Below are 27,436 nucleotides of genomic sequence, written 5' to 3' on the forward strand. Positions count from 1 at the left end.
CCAAGAATCTAGTGACAAAGTGATAAACCCCAACTAATATTAAAAGGTGAAGGATCGTATAAATTACATTTCTTACAAGGACCCACTAGTTCTATCTGCTTTCACTTCACTGGCAGAATCTCTACTTATTCCCCAACAAAGTGTGGTGGCCTTAGAATTAATTTATTTTTCCATCATCCAAAATGGGGTTCTCTTGTAAAGCTAAAGAATCAAATTTTGTTTGGAGAATAATGTCCCTTTTTTCCTATGTGTATTTTAACCAAACAAAACTATGATATAATGGAAAAATAAATTAATAAATATTAATTTTTTCCTCTTTTTTCTTTATAATCATAAATTTAAAATAAAAATGAGTATTGAGATTATCATAAAATTATCTCATTAATTTTGTTTTCAGCCACTACTACAAATATATTAATAATTAAAGTATTAAATTCTGATTCTATATATATATATATATATATATTTTCAATTTCCTGTCACAAAAAATTTAGTAAATATCTCACCTTACAAGATTGAGAACCATATTTTAAATTTGAATTAGTGGAAAAATAGTAGGAACCCACTGGACACGCTTGGTCTATCAATATTGGACTATATGTAGACTCTACGAAAAAAAAATATTAGAAAATGAAGATACTTGAAGTTCAAGGTGAAGAGTACTTTTATAATAACATCTTCAGCTTTGTCGGCTGAGATTTGTGATTTGTATCCCGAGCGGCGTGAACAGTAACCAGCCCTATCTCCATGGATGGAGAAGACCAGAAACCAAGTCTGGAATCACCATTGATTTCTCAAGAAGCTGTGTTTCACTCCAGGAATGGAGCAAAAAGAGAGGAGATCTTGGGTGAAGTGAAGAAACAGTTGAAAATAGCAGGGCCTTTGATGTTAGTCAATGTTCTACTATATAGCTTACAGGTGATTTCAGTAATGTTTGTGGGTCATCTGGGAGAGCTATCTCTCTCTGGTGCTTGCATGGCCACTTCCTTTGCTTCAGTCACTGGCTTCAGCTTGATGGTAAGTAACATGGGTTCTTCCTTTTTTATTCATTTTCTTACACATTACCCACATTTGATTTAGCTCCTTTTGGGTTGTACCCTTTCAAATATATGTTCTATCTCTTATTTGTTATACTGAGTTCTTCATTGGATTGATGACATAGATCAGAAAATATTTATCTAAACTTAGAGGTTACTATAATATTGTTGGGAATCCATCCTACCTTTGTTTCAACAGCTCCTTTCCAGTTTCCTTTCTGGACCGAAAATTTGTCTCATTTGTCCATTCTTATCTCATACAATGACAACAGTGTCCCTTCAACCTTCTTGATTCAAGGCTCTTGGCTCTTGACCCACTCTAGGCCCACTCTACATTGGACAAAGCAGTGGTGGTATTGTGTGAGTAATGTCGTAACAACTGTCTCTGTGTATGTGAAGTTACAAAAACAAGAAAACGAAAAAAAAAAATGTTAAATAAGAAAAAAAAAAAAAAAAGGTAAAGAAAAGGATGTCAGCAGAAATAATTATTATAATATGGATATTCTAGATTTAAAAAAAAAATAGATATAAAAAAGTGGATATGCCTATGGGTATAGTTTACTGCCCGAGGATATAGTTATTATTATTATTATTATTATTATTATTATTATTATTATTATTATTATTATTATTAAAAAAGTAGTAGAGATAAATTATATATTACTTTGATAATAATATATAATAGGGAATAAGAAATCATAAAAGAGAATTGAGAAAGTTGAGAGAATGAAAGATAGAGAGAATGGGAGAAAATAAAGTAATAGAGATAAATTATATATTACTTTGATAATAATATATAATAGGAAATGGAAATCATAAAAGAGAATTGAGAAAGTTGAGAGAATGAAAGACAGAGAGAATGAGAAAAAGTAAGAAATTTCTTTTTTGCCTAGGGATGCTTATTAGAGGGGATGGGAAACCCTTTTATAGGCTTTCCAATTGGCTTCCATTAATATTCCCATTAATGAGTATTAATGGAAGTCATAAATAATACTTAATTAACATTTATTATAATTAATGTGGTGGCATTCATTACTTTAGTTATAACACTCCCCCTTGGATGTCCACCACATTGAAGAATATGCCTCATTAAAACCTTATTAGTAAAAATATAGGAAAAACCTAGCGAAGGAAAAAGAGTACAATATTCTTATAATTCTTTAAGTTGCTCTTGGTTTGTTAAGACTGTCTCATTAAAAACCTTGCCAGTAAAACCCAATAGGAAAAAACCTGGACGAAGGAAAAAAAGAGTACAATACACTAACACCCTTTTACAAGCATACTCCCCCTCATGTCGATATCCTTGAGTTGACGCATTCCAATCTTGTGTATTAACTTCTTGAATGTTGAGGTTGGCAATGATTTTGTGAATAAATCTGCTAGATTATCACTTGAGCGTATTTGTTGCACATCAATTTCACCACTCTTCTGAAGTTCATGTGTATAAAAGAATTTTGGTGAAATGTGTTTAGTTCTATTTCCGTTAATATAACCCTCTGTTATTTGTGCAATACATGCAACATTATCTTCAAATAATATTGTCGGGTCACCTTTGATAGAGGAGAGTCCACATGATTCCCGAATATACTGGATCATAGATCTTAGTCATATACATTCACGACTTGCTTCATGAATTGACAGTATTTCTGAATGATTTCATGATGTGGTCACCATTGTTTGTTTGACAGATCTCCATGAAATAGCAATACCATTGCAATTAAACACATATCCTGTTTGTGACCTACCTTTATATGGATCTGAAATATATCCTGCATTTGCATATCCAACCAATTGTTGCTTTGATTCCCTTGAGTAAAATAGACCTAAATCGGTAGTTCCGCGAAAGTAACTCAATATATGTTTGATACCATTCCAATGTCTTCGAGTTGGAGCAGAATTGTATCTTGCTAATAAATTGACATAAAAAACAATGTTTGGACGTGTACAATTGGCAAGATATATAAGTGCACCAATAGCACTAAGATATGGTACTTCAGAACTAAGTAATTCTTCATCTTTTTCGCAAGAACGAAATGGGTCCTTTTTCTTCATCATTTCTTATGATATCGGAGGCCACTTGGAAAGCAAAAATATTGTTAATAACAATATTATTTCAATCCCATTTTTCTCCCGTGTGCACATAACTTTCTGAGATCTCACAATTTTCAGGTACCTGTGCCTCTTCAAGGGCTTCTCGTTCAATATGTGCCTCTTATGGGCCTATAGATTTATCAATTTAAAACTGATAAGTTGTATTGATAGCCTCCTCTAGAGTGCCAAGTTTTTCTTGTGTTCTCCTCTTCCGGGGAGTTACATCCTTTGAGCCGATAGGTCTACCACGCTTCAAGCGTATCTTAGATTCATTTGTTAACTGTTCTACAAGGACATCAATCCATGTTAGAGTATTTGCAGCCGGGATATGTGACTTTGTCACTTTCTTTGTATTAATGAATGCATCTGGTAATTGATTTGCAAGATTTTGCAAATGAATGATTCTTTGAACTTCTAGTTCACATTGGCTTATACGAGGATCAAGATGGGTCATAGTAGATGTCTTCCAACTAATTTCTTGTCGTTCTTCAAGAATCAACTTTTATCTCCCTAATGATGGGAAAACACTCTCATTAAAATGACAATCCACAAAGTTGACTGTAAAAATATCGCCTGTCAAAGGTTCAAGATATCTTATGATAGATGGAAAATCAAAACCTACAAAAATCCCAAGTCTTCATTGAAGACCCATTTTAGTGCGTTGTGTAGGTGCAATTTGTACATATACTACAAAACCAAAGATTCGTAAGTGAGAGATATTTGGTTGTTTTTTCAAGCACAAGTTGTGAAAAGGAGTATTCATGGTAAGTTGTAGGTTGAATACGGACTAAAGCTGCAACATGCATAATAGCATGTCCCCAGGCAGAAATAGGTAATTTAGCTTTCATTAGTAATGGTCGAGCTATTAATTGGAGACGTTTGATGAAGGATTCTGCTAAACCATTTTGGGTATGAGTATGAGCAACAAGATTCTCAATATTTATCCCTACTGACATGCAATAGCCAATGAATTTTTGAGAAATAAATTCACCAGCATTATCAAGATGTATTGTCTTAATTGGATAATCTGGAAATTGTGCTCATAATCTGATTATTTGTGCAAGGAGTCTAGCAAAGGCAACGTTACGTGTAAAAATGAGACAAACATGTGACCATCTAGTAGAAACATCTATTAAGATCATAAAATAATGGAATGGTCCACATGGTGGATGGATAGACCCATATATGTCCCCATGTATTCTTTCTAAAAAGACTAGTGACTTAGATATGACTTTAGAAAAAGATGGTCTGACTATCAATTTACCTTGTGAGCAGGCAGCACATGAGTATTCATTGGGCGAAAGAAACTTTTAGTTTTTTAGTGGATGCCCATGTGAGTGTTCGATTATTCGACACATCATTGAAGACCCTGGCTGACCTAACCTGTCATGCCAAAGGATAAAAACTTTTGGGTCATTAAACTTGTGGTTCATGACAACATATGATTCAATAAGCTTTATAGTTGTATGACACAACCCAAAGGACAAAGCCAGGAGTTTTTCCATTATAAGCTTCTGGCCAGATATAATGGAAGTAATGTAAAGATATTCTACATTATCTTCATTCATAGTTCCAATATGATATTCATTTCTACAAATATCTTTAAAACTGAGCAAATTTCTTCTGGATTTACTAGAATATAAAGCGTCATTTATATGGAATATAGTTCCATTTGGTAACGTTATGTTTGCTCTACCAAAGCCTTCAACTAAGTTTGTAGTATCAAATATGGTACTTACATTAGATTTCATTAATGTCAATTCGAGTAAATATCTTTTATCTTGAAGAATTGTGTGTGTGGTTGCACAGTCTACGAGACATACATCATCCTCATTCATCCTGAGACCAAATAACACATGGATTTCAGATATAACTAAAAAAAACAAGGCATAATGTAAATAACAACAAAAAATTAGATGTAAATATAAGCAATAATAATATATTATTTGATATATGAAGTAATATCAATCAATGTTAATCTTCTCATCATTTATTAAATGGTCTGTTTTTTCACTAGGACCTCCAAAGAAATCAATGTCATAGTAGGTTAGGTCCAATCCATCACCATCGATAAAGTTCATCTCTATCTCTTTTCCTTTTGCTTTTATTGATGTTTGGTAAAGGTCAACCAAATGTTTGGACGTACGAAAGGTACGCGACCAATGCCCCTTCTTACCACATCTATAACAATTATTCTCATGGTTCTTAGGAGGTTTATCTTATAAACACTTCCCATTTTCTTGTTTCCTCGGTATTGTTCCACTTTTAGTGGTGTAATGAGGCTTTCCTTTTCTGAAAATTATTACTATAAGAACCATGGAATCGGGGATTTCTTCCACAACCACGACCATGTCCTTGTCCTCGTCCACATCCACGAGTTTGGGACGATATTGCATTCACTTCAGGGAATGGTTCAGATCCAATTGGACGAGATTGGTGATTTCTCATCAAAAGTTTTTTTTTTTTTTTTTTTAACCTTCATGGAGATGATGACGAAGGAAAATTAGTGTTTTTGCGCGATCCTACAGGGATGCTTGATTTCCTTCTTTGATCATAGCTCTAAGATTCATTGCATCAAGATGTATTTCAGAATCAAGGATCCAAGATAGATAGTTATTTCCCGAAATGTTAAGTGTCACAAATTCGAGTTTTGTGAGATTCGACATTGTCAAATAACTTCATATATATGACAAAACAATATTATTAGAATCAATTATAATAAATTGATAGCATTGGTATGACTTTGATTATAAACAAAATCAAATAATTTGTTTATAACTTTTAACAATGTATAACAAAAAAAATCAACAATAATATAAATATGTAAAATTTTATTCTATATAAATAACTTCAAGTTTAAGATACGAGAATTACCTTCAAAGCAATTCGTGTTGATAATGTTGTGGACCGTCACCCGATCCATCGGACCGGCGCGACTTGCTATTAAAAGAAAAGAATGAATGAAAAAGTTGGAGGTTTCCAGTTTTGAAAAACCCGACCCCGGTGAGGAACGGTGTTGTATGGAGTCGCCACTTACTTTTTATTTTTATTTTTTTAAAAAAGGGGAAAATTAAGTAAGAACCAAAACCCCTAATGACCCCAGTATGGAAAAAAAAGCGGTCTACGAAAACTAGATTCTGGGTCCGGGGATCAGGTTACCCATTAGGAAGGTACCTCATGCGAGGTAGCACCCCTCTAGGCCCGGAACTCGGTCTCTACTAATGAATTGGGGTATGTGGGAGCAAATGGGTCAAAGATGGAACCCTAGGCTAAATAGATGTCATGAATCACATAATCCTAATTGGTATTTGGCATGCATATGAATTCAACCAACCCAAAACAATGGGTGCGTACCTGTGGTCCCCAGCCGTGCGCTGCATAAAAGGTCAGTCAAACACAGATAAACATGTAACAAAAATTCAGGATTAGGCACCATGCATGCATATGATTCAACAATCAAAACCAACGATGCGTACCTGTGGTCCCTAGCCATGTGCTACAGTAGAGGGTGAGTCAGCCACGCAACATGTATTCAGAATCAAGCATCAAATTTTGTGCCAAAAAGGAAGAAGGTTGGTTGAGATCAGGTAATGGACTCCTCAAATGTCATACAAATCAAACTAGACTTACCTAGACCACCCCACCCATAACTTCAAAATTTCCCATACTAACTGAAATCAAACACTGACTTAAACCTTCAAGATGGCTCACAAGTGCCCTATAGCAAATGGGTTTGAGCCCCAATGGATAAGGGCTCGAAAAATGCCAAAAACGAGGGCTACCTAAAGTCCTTCAGCAGAACAAGTTGAACTGGTTCTCAACTGGTACAACCTATTGAGAAGAATTCCTAAATTTTTCTATAAAACTCCTAAATGATTGAGGATTCAAATAAAAGAAACGGTCCTCAATTCCGAGCCCGGATGAGTGAGAACCGGACCAAGAAAGGCAGGTGTTCCTCATGGCTGACAGAGGCAGCCAGTTATGGGGCTGAACTGGTTGAACCGGTTCCCAACTGGTTCATCCGGTTGATAAAAAATCCCAAATTTGGTCAGAAAGTTCCTAAGTGATTAAGGAAGCAAAAGAAAGAAACGGTTCTCAATTCCGAGCCCAGATGGGTGAGAACCAGACCAAGAAAGGCAGGTGCTCCTCATGGCTGACAGAGGCAGCCACTTATGGGGCTGAACCGGTTGAACCTGTTCCCAACTGGTTCATCTGATTGATAAAAAATCCCAAATTTGGTCAGAAAGTTCCTAAGTGATTAAGGAAGCAAACAAAAGAAACGGTTCTCAATTCCGAGCCCGGATGAGTGAGAACCAGGCCAAGAAAGGCAGGTGTTCCTCATGGCTGACAGAGGCAGCCAGTTATGGGGCTGAACCGGTTGAACCGGTTCCCAACTAGTCCATCCGGTTGATAAAAAATCCCAAATTTGGTCAAAAAGTTTCTAAGGGATTAAAGAAGCAAACAAAAGAAACGGTTCTCAATTCCGAGCCCAGATGAGTGAGAACCAGGCCAAGAAAAACAGGTGTTCCTCATGGCTGACAGAGGCAGCCAGTTATGGGGCTGAACCGGTTGAACCGGTTCCCAACTGGTCCATCCGGTTGATAAAAAATCCCAAATTTGGTCAGAAAGTTCCTAAGGGATTAAGGAATCAAACAAAAGAAACGGCTCTCAATTCCAAGCCCGGATGAGTGAGAACCAGGCCAAGAAAAGCAGGTGTTCCCCATGGCTGACAGTGGTAGCCAGTTATGGGGCTGAACCGGTTGAACCGGTTCATCCGGTTGATAAAAAAAATCCCAAATTCAGTTAGAAAGTTCCTAAACCATTCATAACCAATCAAAAAAAATCATGTGTGGCCTTTTTTATCCACACCTAAGCAATACAATATTCATATCAACGGGAAGAAAAGATGATGAGGAAGGAGAAAAACGTATAAAGACGAGGAAGATAAACTGTCAGCAAAGAAAATTCAGCATGCTTACCTCAAATCTCCACCAAATATGATCCGTGTATGCCAATGATGACTCCCAAAACTAAGATGCTATCATTCTCCTCTTCAAAGAAACCACAGTGCTGAAGCTTTCCCCCACACCCTCAACTCAAAAGATGTTCCTGACCTTTTTGTTTCTCTCACCAGCAAAATTTCCCCTCTCTCTGAAAATGCCAAAAGGTTCTTTGCTCTCCTCTCTTCCCACCTTTTATACTCATACCCCTCTCAGCATTTGAGCCTCCTGGGTTCCTTCCCCTTCAACACCGAAATCCCCTTCATCAGCATGGGAACCACACCCCTCATTACTTCTCTTAAACTTACAAGGCCAACTCACTCCCTTCAGCTTTCAGTTTGCTTCACCACCAAGAATCCATATGGATTCGTGGTGGGCTGCAAGGAACCCAAACCAAGGCCCAAAATGGACCCACAACATTGCCCAAAACCAATCTGGAGCTTACGGGCCTGAGCCATGTAGGATTTGGGCCCCAAAATTACTAGAATTAGTGTTTTACCTCAGCTGACTCAATGAACCGGCTGGACCGGACGAACCGGATGCCCACCAGTCGAAACGATGGCAAAAAATTTTGAAAATTTTATAGAATGTTCCTAGAAGAGTAAGGAATCCATGAAAAAAAATGGTGCATGATTCAGAGTTCGGAAGAGGGAGATATGATCAAAACAATTACCAAAAATCAGTGTTCTACACCGGCTGACTCGATGAACCGGTTGAACCGGTTGAACCGGCTGCCAACCAGCTGACTTGTTGCAAAAAATTTTGAAAATTTTACAGAATGTTCCTGGAAGAATAAGGAATCCATAAAAAGAAACGGTTATTGATTCCGAGTTTGGATAAGGGAGATACGATCAAAACAAGCTCGAGTGCTCCGAACCTCAACATGCCCCTATAAACTCCAACTAAGCTAAAACATTGGGATGACCCCACTTCCTTCCTATAGCGTGATGTGAATGACTAGGAAAATGGCCATGGTGACCCTCCAAAATGAACCACATATGCACCACAATGGACCACAGACAAACCCACACGAGGCTCAGACACCGACTAAGCCCAAAAGGGGCCCTAGTGGTGCCATATGCGAACGATGGGTGGATGTGACACCCGAAGGATAAATGCCAATGTCGAGGGACAAAATTGAGGGTCTACAAATGTGTTGTAAAACAAGAACAAATGCAACACAAATAAAGTAGTAGAAATAAATTATATATTAGTTTGATAATAATATATAATAAGGAAGAAGAAATCACAAAAGAGAATTGAAAAAGTTAAGAGAATGAAAGACGGAGAGAATGAGAGAAAGTAAGAAATTTCTTTCTTGCTTAGGGATGCTTATTACAAGGGATGGGAAGCCCTTTTATGGGCTTTCCAATTGGCTTCCATTAATTTTCCATTCATGAATATTAATGGAACTCATAAATAACATTAATGGTTTCCATTAATGAGTATTAATGGAAGTCATAAATAATACTTAATTAACATTTATTATAATTAATGTGGTGGCATTCATTACTTCAGTTGTAACATATTGATGTTGTTATTATTATTATTATTATTATTATTATTATATATCGTTATTGTCATTGTTGTTATTATTGTTGTTGTGTTATTATTATATAACAAATTGATCAGCTAAGCATTAGAAAACAAGATTTAGATAAGAAAAAAATGAGAATATAATTGTAAAGGTATCAAAAGATGGTTTCATATGGTCTTAGTGAACCATTTTCATGACTTGCTATTTTTTAATTAGTTGCTATTTTTCAACATGACCAAGCAGTTATAGGGTGCCCTAGAAATAAAATTCCAATTAAGAAATATGTTTCTCCAACATCATTAGATTAATGAATAATTACTAGTATCAAGAATAGTAAAGGGCCTAATCCATGAGCACCTTATCCTCGCTTGGAGTTCTTTGGAGTTCTAGTCTTAATCAATAGAGCAATCTTGTATACCTTATTGGCATGGCGGTAGGTGTATATTTAATTTAGTTAAAAAATTTATGTCTCCGACATCATTAAATTAAACTTGGGGTATAGTAATTGATGAATAACTACTAGTATCAAGAATAGTGTACTTGTGCTTTGTAAGTAAATTTGTCCATCTGTTTCGATTGAGTTGTTACTTATTTTACATAAATTCTGCTTATTTATTTCCATGTATGGAAATTTTGAGAAAGATTTCATGTGTTAATTATTTAGTAAGCATTATCAATGTCCCAACACTCCAAGATATTTCCAACCAAGTTTTTAAAATGAGTTTCATCCACCTTTTTTCTTTCATCTTCTTTCTTCAATTTTTCATTCACCGTTAAAGGAGCATTTAAAGGTTCATAACCAACCATGCCAAATTTGTTTAGGATATTCAACATACCTCTTTTAGCAAATAAACGCATGATCTTCTTGATGGAATTCAATTCCCAAAAATAATGCAGCAATCTCTTGTCACTCATTTCGTTTTTTTTCATCATTTTTTTTAATTTTTTTCAATCATTTTTTCATCATTTCCAATAAAAAAAAAAAAAAAATCAAATCATCATCATAAAGAACAACAATAAGGATCTTAAAGCTACCTTTGCCTTTGAAATATAGAGTAGCTAGACTCACTCTTGCATCTGTTAAAGTCATTTTCAATGAAGTGGCTAGTGATTTAAATATACCAAACATGAAGTTTCAAATCGTACAAAGCCTTTTTCAACTTATAAACATTGTTTCCTAGGCCAATAACAACAAAGTCTTGAGATTGTTTAGTACAAATTTTTCTATTCAAATCTCCATTCAAAAATGTAGATTTTTTACATCAAGTTGGTATAGTAACGAACCTTTCTCCACAACCACAACAATGATAGCTCTAATAGTGTCAAGACGAGCAATAGGAGCAAAAGTCTTATGGAATTGCAATCAACCTTGCATCAAACATTTAAACCCTACTATCAAAATGGTGTTTCACTCCTATGGAACCACTCTACTCTAATCATCTTTCTTAGCCCAAGGGTTCTCCTAATCGGGTTTTGATGATAACAAATCATGGTTGAGTGACTAATTTGTTTAATGGTTAAGAATCTCAGGCATAAACTCGAAAATTCATCAAAGGACAAAATGGATACAAGATCAAGGTGCTTGGAAGACTTGTGATCATAGGAAACTAATGTAAGATGAATGCATGAGTGCACTTAGGATTTTCACATGTTTCATGCAACTTAGAAAACTCGGTTTATTCTTTAAAACTTTGATTTCATTAAAACCTGAGTTTTTAACCAATGTACCTTAGGCAAAATGTTTTATAATTGGCTTAATAATTCACCTAAAGACCTTGCCTAAGTGTTAGAAAAGAAAGGAATCGAAAAAGATAGGTTTTCGGGCCAAAAGGCTCAACCGGTCGAGGCTATGGCCAATCGGCTCAACCGATTGAGGAACCGGTCGACTGGTTGCCCTCATCCGGTCGAGGATGCACCAAAAACTTTCTCTCTCTCCCAATGGCCTTCTCTTCCAGGTTGAGGTGATTCTCTTCCCAGTCGACCCCTAGCTCGACCGGTCAAGGTTACCTTTTGCTGTTTTTGACTCCCAAGCTTAGAAACCTATAAATTGAGAGCTACACTTCATTTATTGACAAGAGAAAACTTGCAATCAATAGTCTACCTACCTGTTCTTGATCAAAAAGCTCTCATTTCTTTCTTAGTGCATTAAATCATCACTTGCATATCCTTTAGTGCACTCTTGTTTGTCATCCTAGCTTTGTCTTGTATTTGACCTATCCTTAAGCTAGGTTGAGGGATTCCTTCTTGTAAAATCTGAGTGTTAAAGTCTTCAAGAGGTTTGAATCTTGAAAAGACTGTGTAAAGCCCATTGGAGCCGGAATCCAAGTGTAAGAAGATTGGAAGCTTGGTTGAAGCTTCAAGTTAGTGGAACCCTCACTCGGTTAGGAGATTGAGGAGAGTGGACGTAGGCAAGAAAGTATCGAACCACTATAAAACCCGAATTTGAATTCTCTAACTCTATCTCTTTATTTTGCTTATATTGTGCTTGAATTTGTTGTGATTGAAAAGATTTTAAAAACCCAATTCACCTCCCCCCTCCCCCTTTTGGGTGTTTTTCTTAATTAAGCATAGCCTTTATTTTCTCAATCTCCTTGCCACTCTATTTTATATTGCCATGTTGCATTTTTCTTAATGACATCAATTTCTTAGTCCATTGTTTTCCTCCAATCTTCGTTTTTTTATTGCCTCTTCAAAGCTTTGAGGTTGTAATGCAAAATTTTCATATCTTATAAATGCCACTCAAATTCCTCATTTTTCTTGGAGTTAAAGATGGTGATGATGAGCACGAAGTTGAAGACTCGGTTGAGGATGGTAATGAAACTAAACTTAGGGAGTTTTGAGGTGATTAAATTGAGTTTTCACCATTATCATTTTCCATGGGGGCTTTGGTTGGACTTCATAAAAGAAATTTGTTTGTTTGGTTTTAACTTTTCTTTCTTCCCAATTCCAAGTAGTTTTTTCATTAAAAAAAAATGATATCTCTATTTATCATCAACTTATTTAATTTTAGGTTTTATAGCTTTAAGCCCTTTGATTTTGAGTTTTAATCCATGGAATTACAATTTTCACTTGCTTCATCCACATTACTCCTCTTTTCCTTTGGTATTTGTGAATAACATATTTAACCAAACTCTATCAAATGTCTCATGAATGGTGTTCTTTCACCCAATGTTTCAATTGGAGTTATGTTTAACAATGCCTTTATTGGGCATCTATTCAATAAGCATGTGGTAGTGTTAACAACTTTATCTTGGAAGATTTTAGGTAACTCATGTAGCATTGCTTTTGCTATTTTCATAATAGTTTGACTTTTTTCTTTCACTACTTCATTTTGTTGAAGAGTATATGTAGTAATGAGTTATCTCTCAACCTCTTCATCTTAACAAAACTTCCCAAATTCACATGGAACATATTTTTTTGCTTTTGTTACTTCTCAAGGTCTTTACATAACAACCACTTTGTTTTTCAATAAAACTATTGAAAATTTTTAAGACCACTAACATTTTAAAATTTTACCTCTTAAAGAACACCAAATAATTGTTTCAAATATGTTTTTTCTCTCCATGAAACATCAGGGTGAATGTGATCAGATGCCTCCTTTTCTGTCCATGAAACTCCCTTGGGAAATACTTGTTTGTGATATTTTCCAAGAACACAGCTTTTACATACTTCATTCTTTTTTCAATTGTGTTAGGCAATCCTTATACTATCTTCTTTTAGCATAGCAACTTCAAATTTATCTTAAAGTTCAAAATACCCAAACCTGCTATGCAAAATCAACCTTCTTTAACATCTTATACTTTGAAAGCCACATTCTTAGCATATCTAAAGACAATTGGAATGCATGTTTTTTTTCTTTCTATTTCTATCTTCTTCACTACACTTCTTCATTGTCTCTTATCATAGATGGTGCACTCATTGTCTTTGAAGTGAAGTTTGTACTCTTTACCACGCAAAGCAAATATTGATTTAAAGTTGAAACAAGCAAATATCTCTAATATATTTGGTTCCTATATTAGATTGGATACCAATTATGTCTTTTCCCTTTACATGCACCAGATTACCCTTTACCTATTTTGACTTGTGAGCTTATGGTTGTATTCATGTCAAGAAAAATATCTTTATTACAAAACATGTGGTTTGTGTAACCAATGTCAACAAACCACATATTATTCATTTTCTCAATAGTGCTTCAACAAACATATTTTTTACCTTCTTTTTCTTCACTACAACTTGTTTTTTTATCATTCTAAGTCTACAATTTTTTTAACAAGCCCAATTTCTTTTTTTTTTTTTAAATATAATTAAAGAATTATGGCTTCCCTTTAAACCAACAATCCTCTTCAACATGAATATTTTTTTTTTCAAATATTACATTTTTGGAATGCATTAGTGAATTTTCTTCCACTATTGAATCTTTCTCTACCTCTTCCATTTCTTCCTTTACCACGTCCTCATCTATTTCTACCAATCCTGGATTACAAATATTACATTTTAGAATGCATTAGTGAATTTTCTTTCACCGTTGAATCTTTCTTTACCTCTTATATTTTTGTCTCTTCCTCTTTCTCATTCATTTCTACCAACTCTAAATGAATCGCTTTTATTTTCATTGCTTGTGGGTTTGTTTTCAACATTTCTTGAGTTAAAGCTCAACTTGGACTAAAATGCACTTTCAATTGATTTTTCATAATGCCTCAATAGTCCCTGTAAATAAGTTTTTAAGACCCAGATGGCTCATGTAAGTTTAACAAAAAGAGGTCTTTTTATTTCTTCAACCATAGCTAGAATTTGGTCAAATTTATCAAGTAAGCTAATTAAAAGTGTCTCAACAAGTCTTTTATCACTATTTTTTTTTTCCACAGTGTGACTAAATCTAATTTGCTAACTCCATGAATTTGGAAGAAAACTCATTTAAAATTCCATTTTTCCTTGTGTTCCTATTTTTAAGCTTTCTTCGTAAAGTTTGGAGCATTATTGATCATGTTCTTCTATTTCCTTGGAACTCCTATTGATGGATGTCTCATGCTTCTTTTGCTTTGGAAGCTCTCATAATTCTTGGGAAAATAGTATTGTCAACACCTTATTGAATAAAAAATAAAAATAAAAAAGCCTTTGAATCCATTTTTCTCAACAATTTTAACTGATGATTTTTTTCAATTGGAGTCACTACTGTTGCATTTTTTAGGTTCACTCAAAGCTATTTTCAACAAAATCCCAAACATCTTGAAACATAAATGATAGTTTCATTGTCACACACCAAAAATCATGGTTTTCCCCTTCAAATAATGGAATAAAAGAAAATTGAGAACTTGTACTTTAGTTACTTGTACTAGCTTGTCGTAGTATGTGACTCATATTAAGGGAAAGACATATATGGATAAAAATGGGCAAATGTTGGAGTGGAGCGGAGTGGAATGACGACATTTGTCATTCAAGCTTGTATTTTTATTGTTAAGGGCAAATGATGGGTTGGGGGGTGCGGAAGGGAGTTCGATTCAGGGATATTTTTGGAATTTCATTACCTGAGGGTTAGTATAAATACCTTTTTATGTAACCCTAATTTGATATATAGTAAAATTCCTCTTCCCTATTCTAGTGGACATAGACAATTTGTCAAACCACGTTAAATTTATGTGTTTTCTTTTCATTTTTCACCAGGAATCGTTGCACGAAAATCAACATAGCCCCTGATTTACTCTACAAATCCTTGATTTTTCTACTTACAGGGTGAAGGTTCCTTGTTATTTTTCCCTCTCAAATAGCAACTGGGTTGTTGAGCTCATTAAGCACAACTTTGATTTTACACGATCTTATTGAGCCACAACAATACCGTCTTCTTCTCTTTCTCTTTCTTCTTGGGTTGAAGCATTGAAAAAAAAAGGCAATAGAGAGAGAACCGCCTACTTATACCTTATTTCTTTATACAAAATCCTTTTATATTTACCATTTCTCTCCTCCACCAAACCCTAGCTTCATTGCCAAGGATTCCGGTCTTTAGGAAGAAAAGAAAACTTAGAATTCCCCTTCTCTAATATAATATGTGTTTATCAAGATTCCATAAATAAGGAGTGTGCCACTAGAGACAAAAGACAAGAAGAATGCCTGGAGAAAGAAGAGAAAGTATGCGTTTAAGAGAAAACCTACAAACACAAAGCTATCCAACAACAAAACAATTTGAAGAGTTAGAGTAGGATATGAAAATGTAAAATTGTTGGCTTATATTCAACTTTTGTTGGTTATTATTTCAATAAAAAAATATGGGATAAAAATTGAAAATAAAAAGGATATTTAAAAACGCAAGACTCAACTAAAACTTGATATCTTTGATATATATATATATATATATATTTATGAAAGGAGACTAAAAAGTAGAATACCTACAAATACAATTGAAAAATGAACCACACTAATTTTCAAAACTAAACTTTCTAACATCTTTAGAGAAATTTGACCACCAAATAATTAATTCTAAATTACAATACTTTTCTTAGTTAGGCAATCTATTATTTTATTTGCTTCCTTATAAATATGATGATAATTATAAATATTTAGATCTTGAGATAACTTTCAAATATCCCCTATTAATAACATAATAGAACTAGAAATATTACTCCTTTTATTATAACAATCTATAACTATTCTCGAGTCTCCCTCAAATCTCTAGGTTTAAGAACTCATTGTTCTTGGCAATTAACAAGTCATCTTTTAAAGTCATACATTCTACAATAATTATTAAAGCATTATTTATATGCCTACTTGTAACCATTTTTATAGTACCATTATAGTCTCTAATTACCCATCTTGAAACACTTTTATTCTCTATCCTTGAACCATCAAATTTTAATTTGAATCTTCCATTATTCTCTACGTTTTAGTCTCTAATTACCTATATGCCTTGTTTTTTTATTTCTTCATATTCCACTACTAATTTATTTGAAGATTGCAATCCACATTTTTAACAAATTTAATCAATTAAATGTCCCTACATGGATGAATAATATTCACACAAAATATAAACACAAAAAACTAATTTTTATATGAGTGACACATTATGTAACATTTTCTTTGTGATGTTTTTAGCATTAATTTCACTTTTGTTTAATAGATAGGAATGGGAAGTGCATTAGACACCTTCTGCGGTCAGTCATTTGGAGCAAAACAATATCATATGCTTGGTGTACACAAGCAAAGAGCCATGGTTGTGCTTCTATTGGTTAGCATTCCTGTTGCTTTTATTTGGAACAATACAGGCCATATTCTTGCATCATTGGGACAAGATCCAGAGATATCAGCTGAAGCCGGACTTTATGCTCACTTTATGATACCTAGCATTTTCGCTTTTGCGCTTCTACAATGTCATATCAGATTCTTACAAGCTCAAAATACTGTGGTTCCTATGATGATAACCACAGGATTCACAACTCTACTCCACATCTTCGCTTGTTGGATGCTGGTCTTCAAATCAGGGCTTGGAAACAAAGGGGCTGCACTTGCAAATGCCATCTCTTATTGGATCAATGTCCTATTATTAGCAATTTACATTAGGATCTCCCCTTCCTGCAAGAAAACTTGGACAGGTTTTTCAATGCAGGCCTTCCATGATGTGCTAAAATTTCTAAGACTAGCTATTCCTTCGGCTGTAATGATTTGGTAATCTTCAGGTGCCCTTTCACTCAAATAATAAAATTGTTGTGTATTAGAAATATTAGCTAGAATATATCATGTAGTTTCATTCGTTTGGTGTCTTGGAACAGCTTGACAATCTGGTCATTTGAAATGATGGTATTGTTATCTGGTCTTCTTCCTAATCCAAAGCTTGAGACATCAGTTCTATCAATCAGGTACCATATCCCATAATTGCACACTTCAAATGAGTATAAAGTTTTAATATAACAATTCCTTAATTACTAATGAATTATGTTTTTTATGTTGTAGCCTTAACACGTCTTCAGTAATTTTCATGATACCCTTCGGATTTAGTGGCACAATAAGGTATGTTTCAGTTAGTTTAATTGTTAAAACTCCTATAAATCAGCATGTTGCTTCAATTATTCTTTTTTTTCCCCCTTCAGCATAAGAGTTTCAAACGAATTGGGGGCTGGGAGACCACAAGCAGCACAATTAGCAATATATGTTGTGTTATTCATGGTCGCCATAGAAGGCATTTTAGTAGCCACCGCCCTGATCTTAGGGCGTAATTTTTGGGGCTACTCGTATAGCAATGAGGCAAGTGTAGTGAAATATGTTGGAGAAATGATGTTGTTGCTTGCAATATCCCACTTTTTTGATGGCATCCAATCGGTACTTTCAGGTTTGTGCCAATCTGCATTATGTATTTACTTATCAATTAGATCGTTCATAACGATCAAAGTTTTTATGCATATTTGCTTATGCTAAAACTATAACCATGAAAAAATGAAAATGCATATATATTAGATATGTCTAACTCTAGTATTAGCCCCACTATGTCTACATGAAATATCTTAAAATACACAAACATATGTTGGTGTTTCCCACTCTTTGGCTCAATTAAGAATTTATTTCTAACTAGTTGCTATGAATAAGTAATGAAAACACACTTATCCTATTATCTAAAGAAAAGCTTAATCAACATTTTAATCAATTGGGTGACTCTAATAATATTTGTTAGGCGTGGTTAGAGGAAGTGGCAAGCAAAAGATTGGCGCTTTGGTTAACTTAGGAGCTTATTATCTTGTTGGAGTTCCGCTTGGTGTAGTAATAGCTTTCGTCTATCATGGTGGAGGAAAGGTAACTCTTGCTCTTATCTTCAGTCTTTCTCCCACTTGTCATCTTGAAGAAGAAAAAAATTAACCCATTTGAATTTCTGCTTGGTACACAGGGACTCTGGACGGGAGTTATAGTTTCACTCTTTGTGCAAACAATATCTCTTGCAATCGTAATTCTTTGTACTAATTGGGAGAAAGAAGTATAGTTGCTTTCACCGATATCTATGTACGTGGCTCAAAATTTTCTTATTGAATTCGCTAATTCTCTCTTTCATCTCTTTCTTTTGCAGGCAAAGAAGGCTATTGACAGAGTATATGACTCTATGGCCCTGTGAATGCAGTATCATCAAATTGGCATCGAAGTAACATTGATTTTCTAACTAAATCTATATAAATAATTCTCAATCTTGTTTGTAATTCATGACTAGAAACCAACTTGCATTTAACATGTAAGCCTATTTGGTTCAGCATTCCGGGATTGTTCATTTCCATTAATGTGTATCTTATAAATTGACTTGTTGAAAGCTTGCCAGTAACATGCGTTTTTCATGCCCCTTTGAGATTAATGAACTTCGAAACCCAGAAAGTACTGAATTTTTTGAGATCCTTGATAGCCAGCAAAGTGCCCTTTAGCCGAAACAGTTTATTGACAAACAAATTGTCATTGCCTGTGAGTGATCATCAACACAAATGAATGAGAAGTACTAATTTGACTGACAATCACTTTTGAACATGAATAACAAAGAATCAGCCTTACTACATTCAAAACTAATTAATTAGCTGAAATAGACAATTGGTTGAGCCAGTGACAAGAGGCTTGTTACAGGCCCTATAGTCCCTGGCGATTAATTGCTTCATGTATCCTTGAAATGTCCATGGAGAAAGGTGTTTTTCACGTTTTTGACCAATTTTCCCAATTGCAAGTACTGACAACAATGGAGAGAATTAAATGAATTGTTGTTTGCTTACCAACTGGATTGAAAGTTTTGTCGAAATCTTGGCTAGGGACTTGGCCTTAGCCACGGGATGGACTTTGAATCCATGAATAGATCCACTTTCTTTAAATTGTGTTATGAATACCCATTTAATTAGAGCTAAGTACACTAGCATATCGTGGCTGCGGGACAAGTAGCCAAGTTCTATTTGGTTGCAATGCATGGATTCTTCTTTCACGGCCTGAAACCAATGTGGACTCTGAAGCCCATATTCTTGTTATCCATTGCCTGACCCTTAGCCCATATTCTCGAGGATAGGGCCACTGCCAGGACAACAGGCTTCTTGTCAAATGTCTTCTCCAATTATCCCTAGATAAGAATTGTTCTTGTGAGAAAGAGAAGCCTTATTGCTCTTCTTTTATCTCTACAGAAGAAGATTTGTTCCCATGAGAAAGGCCAATTCGGCCCCACGATGACCACAACTTTCTTGTTACCTTCTTCTGTATCTGTTCTCATGAGATAGAAGCCACTAAAAATAATTGGACCTTAGTGATTGACCACATGCCATTTGGTGCATCATGGTCTGGTTATTAAGATATGTAGCTTGGAGGATTGTAATGGTTGTTGTGTCTCTTTGGTCTCTTATTTGGATAAATCCACATTCTACTGCAGCACCCAAAGTGATTACCACAGTTTGGTATTGGGAATAGCCAACAGTTCTCATTTTGGCTGTCTCTCAAGAACAAGAATGTGGCTTAAAGTCTCAACATAGGGTTACTTAAGAATATATTTGGAAGAAGACAAAAGAAAGCAGAGATTTGAAACTAATTTGTAATTCTCGCTTTGTTTTGTTTTATTTTCCTTGTTTTCATCTGTTATCAATGAAACCCTTGTATTTTGGATGAATGTAGGAAGATAATAGACATGATTGTCTCACGAAGTAACCATGTACCTTTTTATCGTCTTCATCCGTCATTATCAGGAACTCGAGAAATGTCCAGCTGCTTGTGAAGAGCCATTGTTCCACTCTTTTGTTCACCAAAACCTTCATCAGTACCATTAATTTCATGTTTACATGAATTTCAGTTTGCTTGTTATCTGCTTTTATCTTCACATTATTATTTACTTTTGGAAAAAGGAAATCCATGGCTTGATTGTAGCCCTGATGAATTAGCCCACCACACCGCAGCCCTCTACCAAAGCCTCTTCCTCTTTGTAGCTCAAGCAAAACTGGTAAATATTGGAGAATATGATTTATATTGAGAAACTAAATCTTACAAGCTTAAATTTTTAAGAAAATTGAAAAGTTGGCATGGTATTAGAACCTCAATTGGTCATATATTTATTTCCTCAATTTATTAAATTCACAATGAAGCCCAAAAAGAGAGGCTACACTTCCTATAAGTCCAAATTTTAGGAAAATTGGTAGTTCGATAAATAAATGAGGAATGACATGAGGAGTGACTTCCTAGGTATTACATGCATGTAGAGCTAGGTAACTGAAAAGAAATATGTTTAATCTCTCTCTCTCTCTCTCTCACCATGATTTTAACTACCAAGTGGAATGGCAAAGAACCAAATTGACGGAGGAATACGTTTATTTCCAACTTTCCATTTTTTTTCTAAGGAAAAGAAGGAGACCAACCCAAATTGATTGAGGAATACAATTATTCCCAACTTCCCTTATATTTTCTAAGGAAAAGAAGGAGAACAACTTTTTAACATTTTCTCTTTTCTTCTTTACTACTATTATTATTTTTTTCTTTATCCAAAATGTAAGAAATTCATTTTCTTTAATATATTTTTCTTTTTTTTCCTTTCTTTAGTAGTTTTCAGTAACTAACTCCCGATCTTATTCTACTGATAATGTCTAATTTAGATTCAAGAAGACACTAAGGAAATCAACATTATTATTCACATAATTCACAGACCGAGCTAACAGATTCTCCTGTCTTCCTCCACTCTTTATGAGCATTACAAATATATTAAGCTTACATCATCAAACCTTCTATGGTTTGTCACTGCAGACTGTAACCTAATACATAATCTTGGAACATCCCCTCAGACTGAATAACAGGAGTGGAATCCCAAGAGTGTGAGGATGCCGATTTTGTGTCAAAGTCATTAGACCACCAAGCCAAGCTGTCCTTGGAGCCATATATTTCAGTCATCTGCTCTTCCTGTGGAAGGAAACCAACCATTTTGTTATTAAGGAAGTCATCAAGCTCAGCTTGAAAGGTTGATACTGCTTGTTGTCCAATGTTGGATTGGTCTACACCATCTGGTTTAGACATAATAGGTGCACCAACCATATTTTCGCTGTTGTAGGCCATCGAACTGTCTGAGGAGGGCAAAACATTTAAAGATTTCTCAAATTCATCTCCCTTTGGATTGTTGATTTTCGGATGCTCTTGTTGAAGTGTGATGGAAGCAGTGGGCGGTTCATAGAACCCAGACTTCTGTTCTTGTCCCATCTGGTCAGAACTAGGTGCGGTATGTTGCATCAGAGGGCTGGGGAGCTCATTCTGGAGGTTCTGGATCAGCTTTTCTTGGAGGGGATGCAGCTTGGGCCACAGTGCAGGATTATTGTAGAAAGCAAAGGGGTGTTGCAGGCTCTGAAGCTGCATATGGAGCTGCAGTCTTTCAAGGGCAGAATTGCTTAAGGCCTGTGAATATGGATTATCTTCTACACCAGTTGCATCTTTAGGGTCCTGACCTGCAACCGAAAGTCGATTGAAATGAGATTGTTTACGCTTTCCAAGCAACTTCTTCTTCAGTCTTGTGTTCCAGTAGTTCTTAATGTCATTATCTGTTCTTCCAGGCAATTGGGCTGCAATTACCGACCACCTAGAAGTAGAGGAAATTCGAAAAAAGATCAGCTTTTATACCAAGAAGAGAATTTGAGGGGGGGGGGGGGGGGGGGGGACTGAAGGGTATAGAAAGCAAAGCCACATAAAAGGATTTGAATCAATCATGAGCTTAGTAAGTTAGTATATCAGAAAAACCATCATGGACAAAAAAAAGAAAAAAACTGAAGTAACTTAGGCTAAAATTTATAGAGAGAGAAAGAGAGAGAGAGACCTGCTACCAATACTTATATAGAGGTTGCAGATGATGCTGTCTTCCTCTTCAGAGAATCCACCATGCTTGATGTTAGGTCTCAAGTAATTCAACCATCTCAGTCTGCAACTTTTTCCACATCTCTTAAGTCCTGTGAATTAAATTAATTTCCACCAGAAAGGCATACAAATAACTTTTAGAATGTGCAAAATTCCAAACAGGAAGAAAGACACAGATAAAAAAGAGAGGAAGAGGAGGAAAGAGAGAGAGAGAGAGAGAGAGAGAGAAATGCATGTATACCTATTTTCTGGGGAAGAGCAATCCAGTTGCCTCCAGTACCATATTGCTCAATGTAAGTTTTAAGCTTAGCATCCTCTTCAGGAGACCATGGTCCCTTCTTCACATTGGCTTTGTCACAGCATGGAGCTCGACCCATCTCTATGTTTTCCTCTTTCCTCTCTTTCCTCTCTTTCCCCAGCTAATCTGATAGAATATATCAGAAGAAAACTGTCTCTGCTTGTTTGGAAAATCTGCAAAGAGGAAGACCGACCTTTATAGGTAGGAAGAGTGGCTGATGTGATGCTTATGGGGACAAAAAAGTCTTACACCTCACCCTCTCCCTTCTCAATATTCAAATATCTCTCTTCTAGGGTTTGTTCAAGGTCGTCTCTCTCTCTCTCTCTCTGCCTTTTGGATTAGTTCGCTTATACAACCAGACAAAGTATAACACGAATTTCTTCTTCTCTTATCATTTTAAATTGGGAAGCTTCTTCCTTTCATTTATTTATCATTTGAATCCAATGCTACAGGTAATATGAGCAAAAAGAAGCCTCCATCCTCTATGCTTCTTGCCAACATCCTCTATGCTTCTTGCCAACATCCTCTATGCTTCTTGCCAACATCCTCGATATGTAAGAGAAATTTACACGGCCATTGGCCGTCCTGAAATTTTAATGAAAAAGGAATATCAACCCCCTTGACAATACCAAATTATAATCATCTGAATTCGGATGCATTTTTCTAGACCATGCATTGCTGTACATGGTTCTTGATGAGTGTTTCTTAGGGAAAACAAAACAAAACACATCCCACCAATTCATTTTTCAATGAAGCGAGTTTCGGAAAACTTGCATAACTATAATATGGGGGTGCCCTAGACAAAAGTAGACATGGTCACACAACATGTTAATGTCATTTCTACCAAAACCTTCACAACTAGGCAGGTTCAAGGTCTTGCAAAAAGTGTGTTGGGTAGGTTTGAATCGAGATTTCGCCCTCAATTATCCGAGTTGCAGCCAATCAGAGCATCACAAGGTTCTCTAATTATTGAGGAAAGAAGAACCCTACTGGCCAAGTTGGCTAGGGTTTGCATTAAAGTATTGAGGGAAGGCAATATTTAAGGAGAATGGAAGAAAACACCAAAAGGAAAGGCATGAAAATTCAAAGCTTTTGGAGAGGAGCACCATTCATTGACCTCGGTTTCATACTCTAATATTTGTATGAGCAATTTTATATTGAAGAATACATGAAAGAGGTCAAGAACCCCACCCACACAGAAGTAACAAGAGGAAAACTATCAAAGTTTGAAAGCACTCACTTCTACAAATACTAATTTCTTATTCATCAAATGGAGTCAGATCTTTGGGATGAAGAAAACATGCTTCTGCTTGTCTTTCTCTCAACCCTAGAATCTCCGCCCATTGGCACTGCATTTCATCATCAGCAAGACCAAAAACTTAAAAAGTCTCTAAGGAGAGCTGGTGAAGGTGGTCCTGATGATAAGAGGATAAACATGGATCACTACTGACTAAATACAAAAAATAATGTGGAATTATTGTACTAACCCTTGCTAGTTTTCGATCCGCTCATCAAAAATTGGTCTAACAGGCCTGTTTCTTATATATATATATATCCTTTACCTTTTTTGGTAGCAAATGGTCTGGTCGAGCAGAGACATCATGACAGCTGCCTTCTTCCTACAGAGTTGCGAAATAAACTTGATTTAGGGTTACAATGAAATTGTTGTGAATTGTGATGAGTGTACGTAAGTTTCAAATCTAGCCTTTGAGGAATTTTTTTTTTTTTTTTTTTTTTTTTTTTGGAGTCTTTGGCAATTAGAAGCTAAAATTGAAGCCAGATCATAAATTCAAGTCAAAAATGGTATTTGGAAAGTCTGAAACAACTTCCAAAATAAGCCAAAATGGGAATTCCAGGCCACATTAATTTACTTTTTCAAGTTAGAAACCCATTTTAATAAATAAAAATATCTAAAACACGTGTATAAATTTTAATGGAACTTTAAGACTTATGGTAAGTTTGATTCGAGAAAGTACTAATGAAAGAAAAAAAAATGCTATGAAAAATTATATTCTCATATTTGGTTTCATCACAAAAAATATGAAAAAAAAAAATTAAATATAATTAAAATTAGTTAGAAAATTATACATTTTAAAATTATTTGAAATTTATATAATTGAGGAAAATAAGTGAAATAAATATGAAGAAGCGTACAAAAATAATTTATTAACTTTGAATCTATTTTCTATTTTCCTTAGTTTTTTATTTCTTTCCACTTTTCTTCTTTATTTTCTTCCCTTTATATTTTTCTTTCTGAAAACAGAACATAACCTAAAAGAAAAACTGTCAACTTTTTTGAAATCAATATATATCAGGTTTTAGTTATTTATTTTTAAGAAAACAAATTATTCTCTATTTATGATCTTACTCACAAGAGCTTGTGCCCGTAAAGATTAATGTTTGGAAAAGAATGTCCTGAAATACTTTGGAGAACTACTATTTCATAACTAATATAAGTAGTTCCAAATATATATGAAATTTAATTGAAGGTTGTTTTACAACCCCGACTTTGAGTTGTTAGGCTAATTAATATTTTTTTTAAAAAAAAACTACAGAATTAATGGATTAAGCTTATGCATTTAAAGGTTCAATCAGGCAAACACAAATACGCACAAATCTAGCATGTCACAAGATGTTATCCTCTTGTTATTCCCGAACCACCCATCCCTTCCTTCCCCTTCGCCCGGCCGGTGAGGTTTGATGGAGATTAGACCTTTCAAACGAATAAGTATTGAAATGATGGGAAGAAAAGAGAGTATCAAATTTAAGAATTTTAGGTGAGGATCATTACAATGAGAATTAGATATCAATCCCTTGTCTTCACAAACTCTTGGATAAAGTTTAATTACCTATGCAAGTTCCCAGTATAAATTTTTCTTAATCTTTTTCAAATAAAAGCAATAATATCGAAACATGACAAATAAATTCTCTTAAAACATTAAGTTAATATTTTCTTTTAATGACAAGTTATATTTGTTAGATTATAAAATTTGAATCAGTTTTATTATGTTTTGCTCGGAATGTTAGGAGTACTTGGTACTACGATCATTGGAGGAACAATACCTAACCCTCAGGATGCTCCAAAGTCTTTTCGATTGCTCGTTTGAAAACTACGATCTTTGGCTTTGGAATTGAATCATTTCCTTGTATCTAAAAAGAACTTCCATATTAATAAGAAGGAAGTTTAATCGAATTGAACTGAATCAGAATTTTTCTTTTATGATTAATCGCTATAGACATCAACAACTCCGAATTGAATCAGTTTCCCCTCAACAAATAAGTGTCCGAGTTGCCTGATCAACTCGTAGGGGTCGAGCTCCCTACTAAGCTCATAGGTATCAAGCTACTCAGTTAGCTCATAGAGGTTGAAGGGGATAGTCCTCTTTGAAGAATTTTTTTTTTTTTATGATAATTGACGAGTTTATCTCTATTATATATTTAAACCTTTTTTGTTTAAAATTTTATTTTTTAGAAAGTATAGCAATAACCGAAAGTTTTACTATTGTAACTCTTTTTATTCGTTTTTATTAATGGATTATTGAGTGTTAGTGCACTCCATGGATGTAAGGATACATTAATCGTCGAATCACATAAAAATCTTGTTTTTTTTCTTTATTTTCTATTTGTGTGTATACGTGGTTTATTAACAATAGTTATATGTTTTTCTTTTATATTCCATGGTGTGGATACATTTTTTTCTTTAAGATGCATGGTAGTGCTTACACTATGCATAATTTGTTATGGGTTTTAAAAATGATATTGTCACACGTAGGAGAGATTTTCCCGCCTCTACATTACTTCAGTACTTCAATTTTAGTGTGAGGTAATTGGTTCCTGCAAACCTTATTTGCTACATCTCCCTCTTTGTCAGGGATCAACAAACTCATAATTAATAATATTTATAAGTAACATAAGTATTTTCCGTTCACATGCCATTTTCTTTGAATCATCAATTATTTAATATATAGGAATATAAATCACGGTCAGCCTAAAACCTAAGCTCTGGTGAATCTAAGGATTTGATAACGTAGCTATTAAATTATTAATTTAACCTAAAAATGTAAGTTATTAAATACTCAAATTAAGAATCTCAATAAAGAAAAGAATTTGATAACTTTACCATGTGCATCCGATGATTACGGTCTCCCTCTTTTCCAAGGATCATGGGTTGAAAGCTCTTAAAGTTTACTCAACCTCTCCTTATGAGCTTCAATAAATTAAGCTTTAAATATGTTTTCCACCCCCTTTCCTTCTTAGTCACATGATTCTTATTGTTTCATAATTAAGAGTTCAATTAAGGCCTAAATTTTCTTAAATTGTTTCCGCAAGGCTTCCAAAACCAACATACACATCTTTAAACGATCAATTTTTAGTTTGAACACAGTACTCACAATGACCTTCAATCCTAATCTATAACCTTGCTCTAAACTTAAAAAAAAAAAAAAGAAAAAAAAAAGATATAAAGAATCTAGTCAAAAATGTTTTTGAAAACATGTTTCTAATTTTTAAACACAAAAAAGTTAGTTTAATATTAATCTAAAGTGTTTTCAAGAATTTTTGTATAATATTTTGATAAACGATTAAAAATATAGAGAATATTTTGAGAACTTTTGCATTACACATATATGTACCATTATGAAAAAAAAAAAAAAAAAAGTCAAAATTCCCT

At 34.6% G+C, this 27,436-nt stretch overlaps 2 protein-coding genes across 3 annotated transcripts; one reads left to right on the forward strand and one right to left on the reverse strand.

The window, feature by feature from the left end:
* The first annotated feature begins 665 nt into the window (after positions 1-665).
* LOC117924930 (protein DETOXIFICATION 16-like) lies at positions 666-18,986 on the forward strand. 2 transcript variants are annotated; one of them, XM_034843669.1, is made up of 8 exons: positions 666-1,017; positions 16,774-17,318; positions 17,423-17,509; positions 17,604-17,660; positions 17,741-17,979; positions 18,319-18,437; positions 18,529-18,615; positions 18,706-18,985. In XM_034843669.1, the coding sequence occupies exons 1-8, from the start codon at positions 748-750 to the stop codon at positions 18,748-18,750; spliced, it is 1,449 nt and encodes a 482-aa protein (XP_034699560.1). In that variant the 5' UTR covers positions 666-747; the 3' UTR covers positions 18,751-18,985. The 2 variants fall into 2 exon arrangements, with proteins under 2 accessions (XP_034699560.1, XP_034699562.1); XM_034843671.1 differs by lacking the exon at positions 18,529-18,615 and having other exon boundaries at positions 18,706-18,986.
* Positions 18,987-21,238: 2,252 nt separating this feature from the next.
* LOC117925527 (transcription factor MYB36) lies at positions 21,239-22,887 on the reverse strand. Its single transcript, XM_034844550.1, has 3 exons — positions 22,711-22,887; positions 22,432-22,561; positions 21,239-22,197 (listed from the first exon to the last, which is right to left on the reverse strand). The coding sequence occupies exons 1-3, from the start codon at positions 22,844-22,846 to the stop codon at positions 21,369-21,371; spliced, it is 1,095 nt and encodes a 364-aa protein (XP_034700441.1). The 5' UTR covers positions 22,847-22,887; the 3' UTR covers positions 21,239-21,368.
* Positions 22,888-27,436: the final 4,549 nt, after the last annotated feature.

The sequence above is a fragment of the Vitis riparia genome, chromosome 11 (assembly GCF_004353265.1).
Source record: "Vitis riparia cultivar Riparia Gloire de Montpellier isolate 1030 chromosome 11, EGFV_Vit.rip_1.0, whole genome shotgun sequence".
NCBI lineage: Eukaryota > Viridiplantae > Streptophyta > Magnoliopsida > Vitales > Vitaceae > Vitis > Vitis riparia.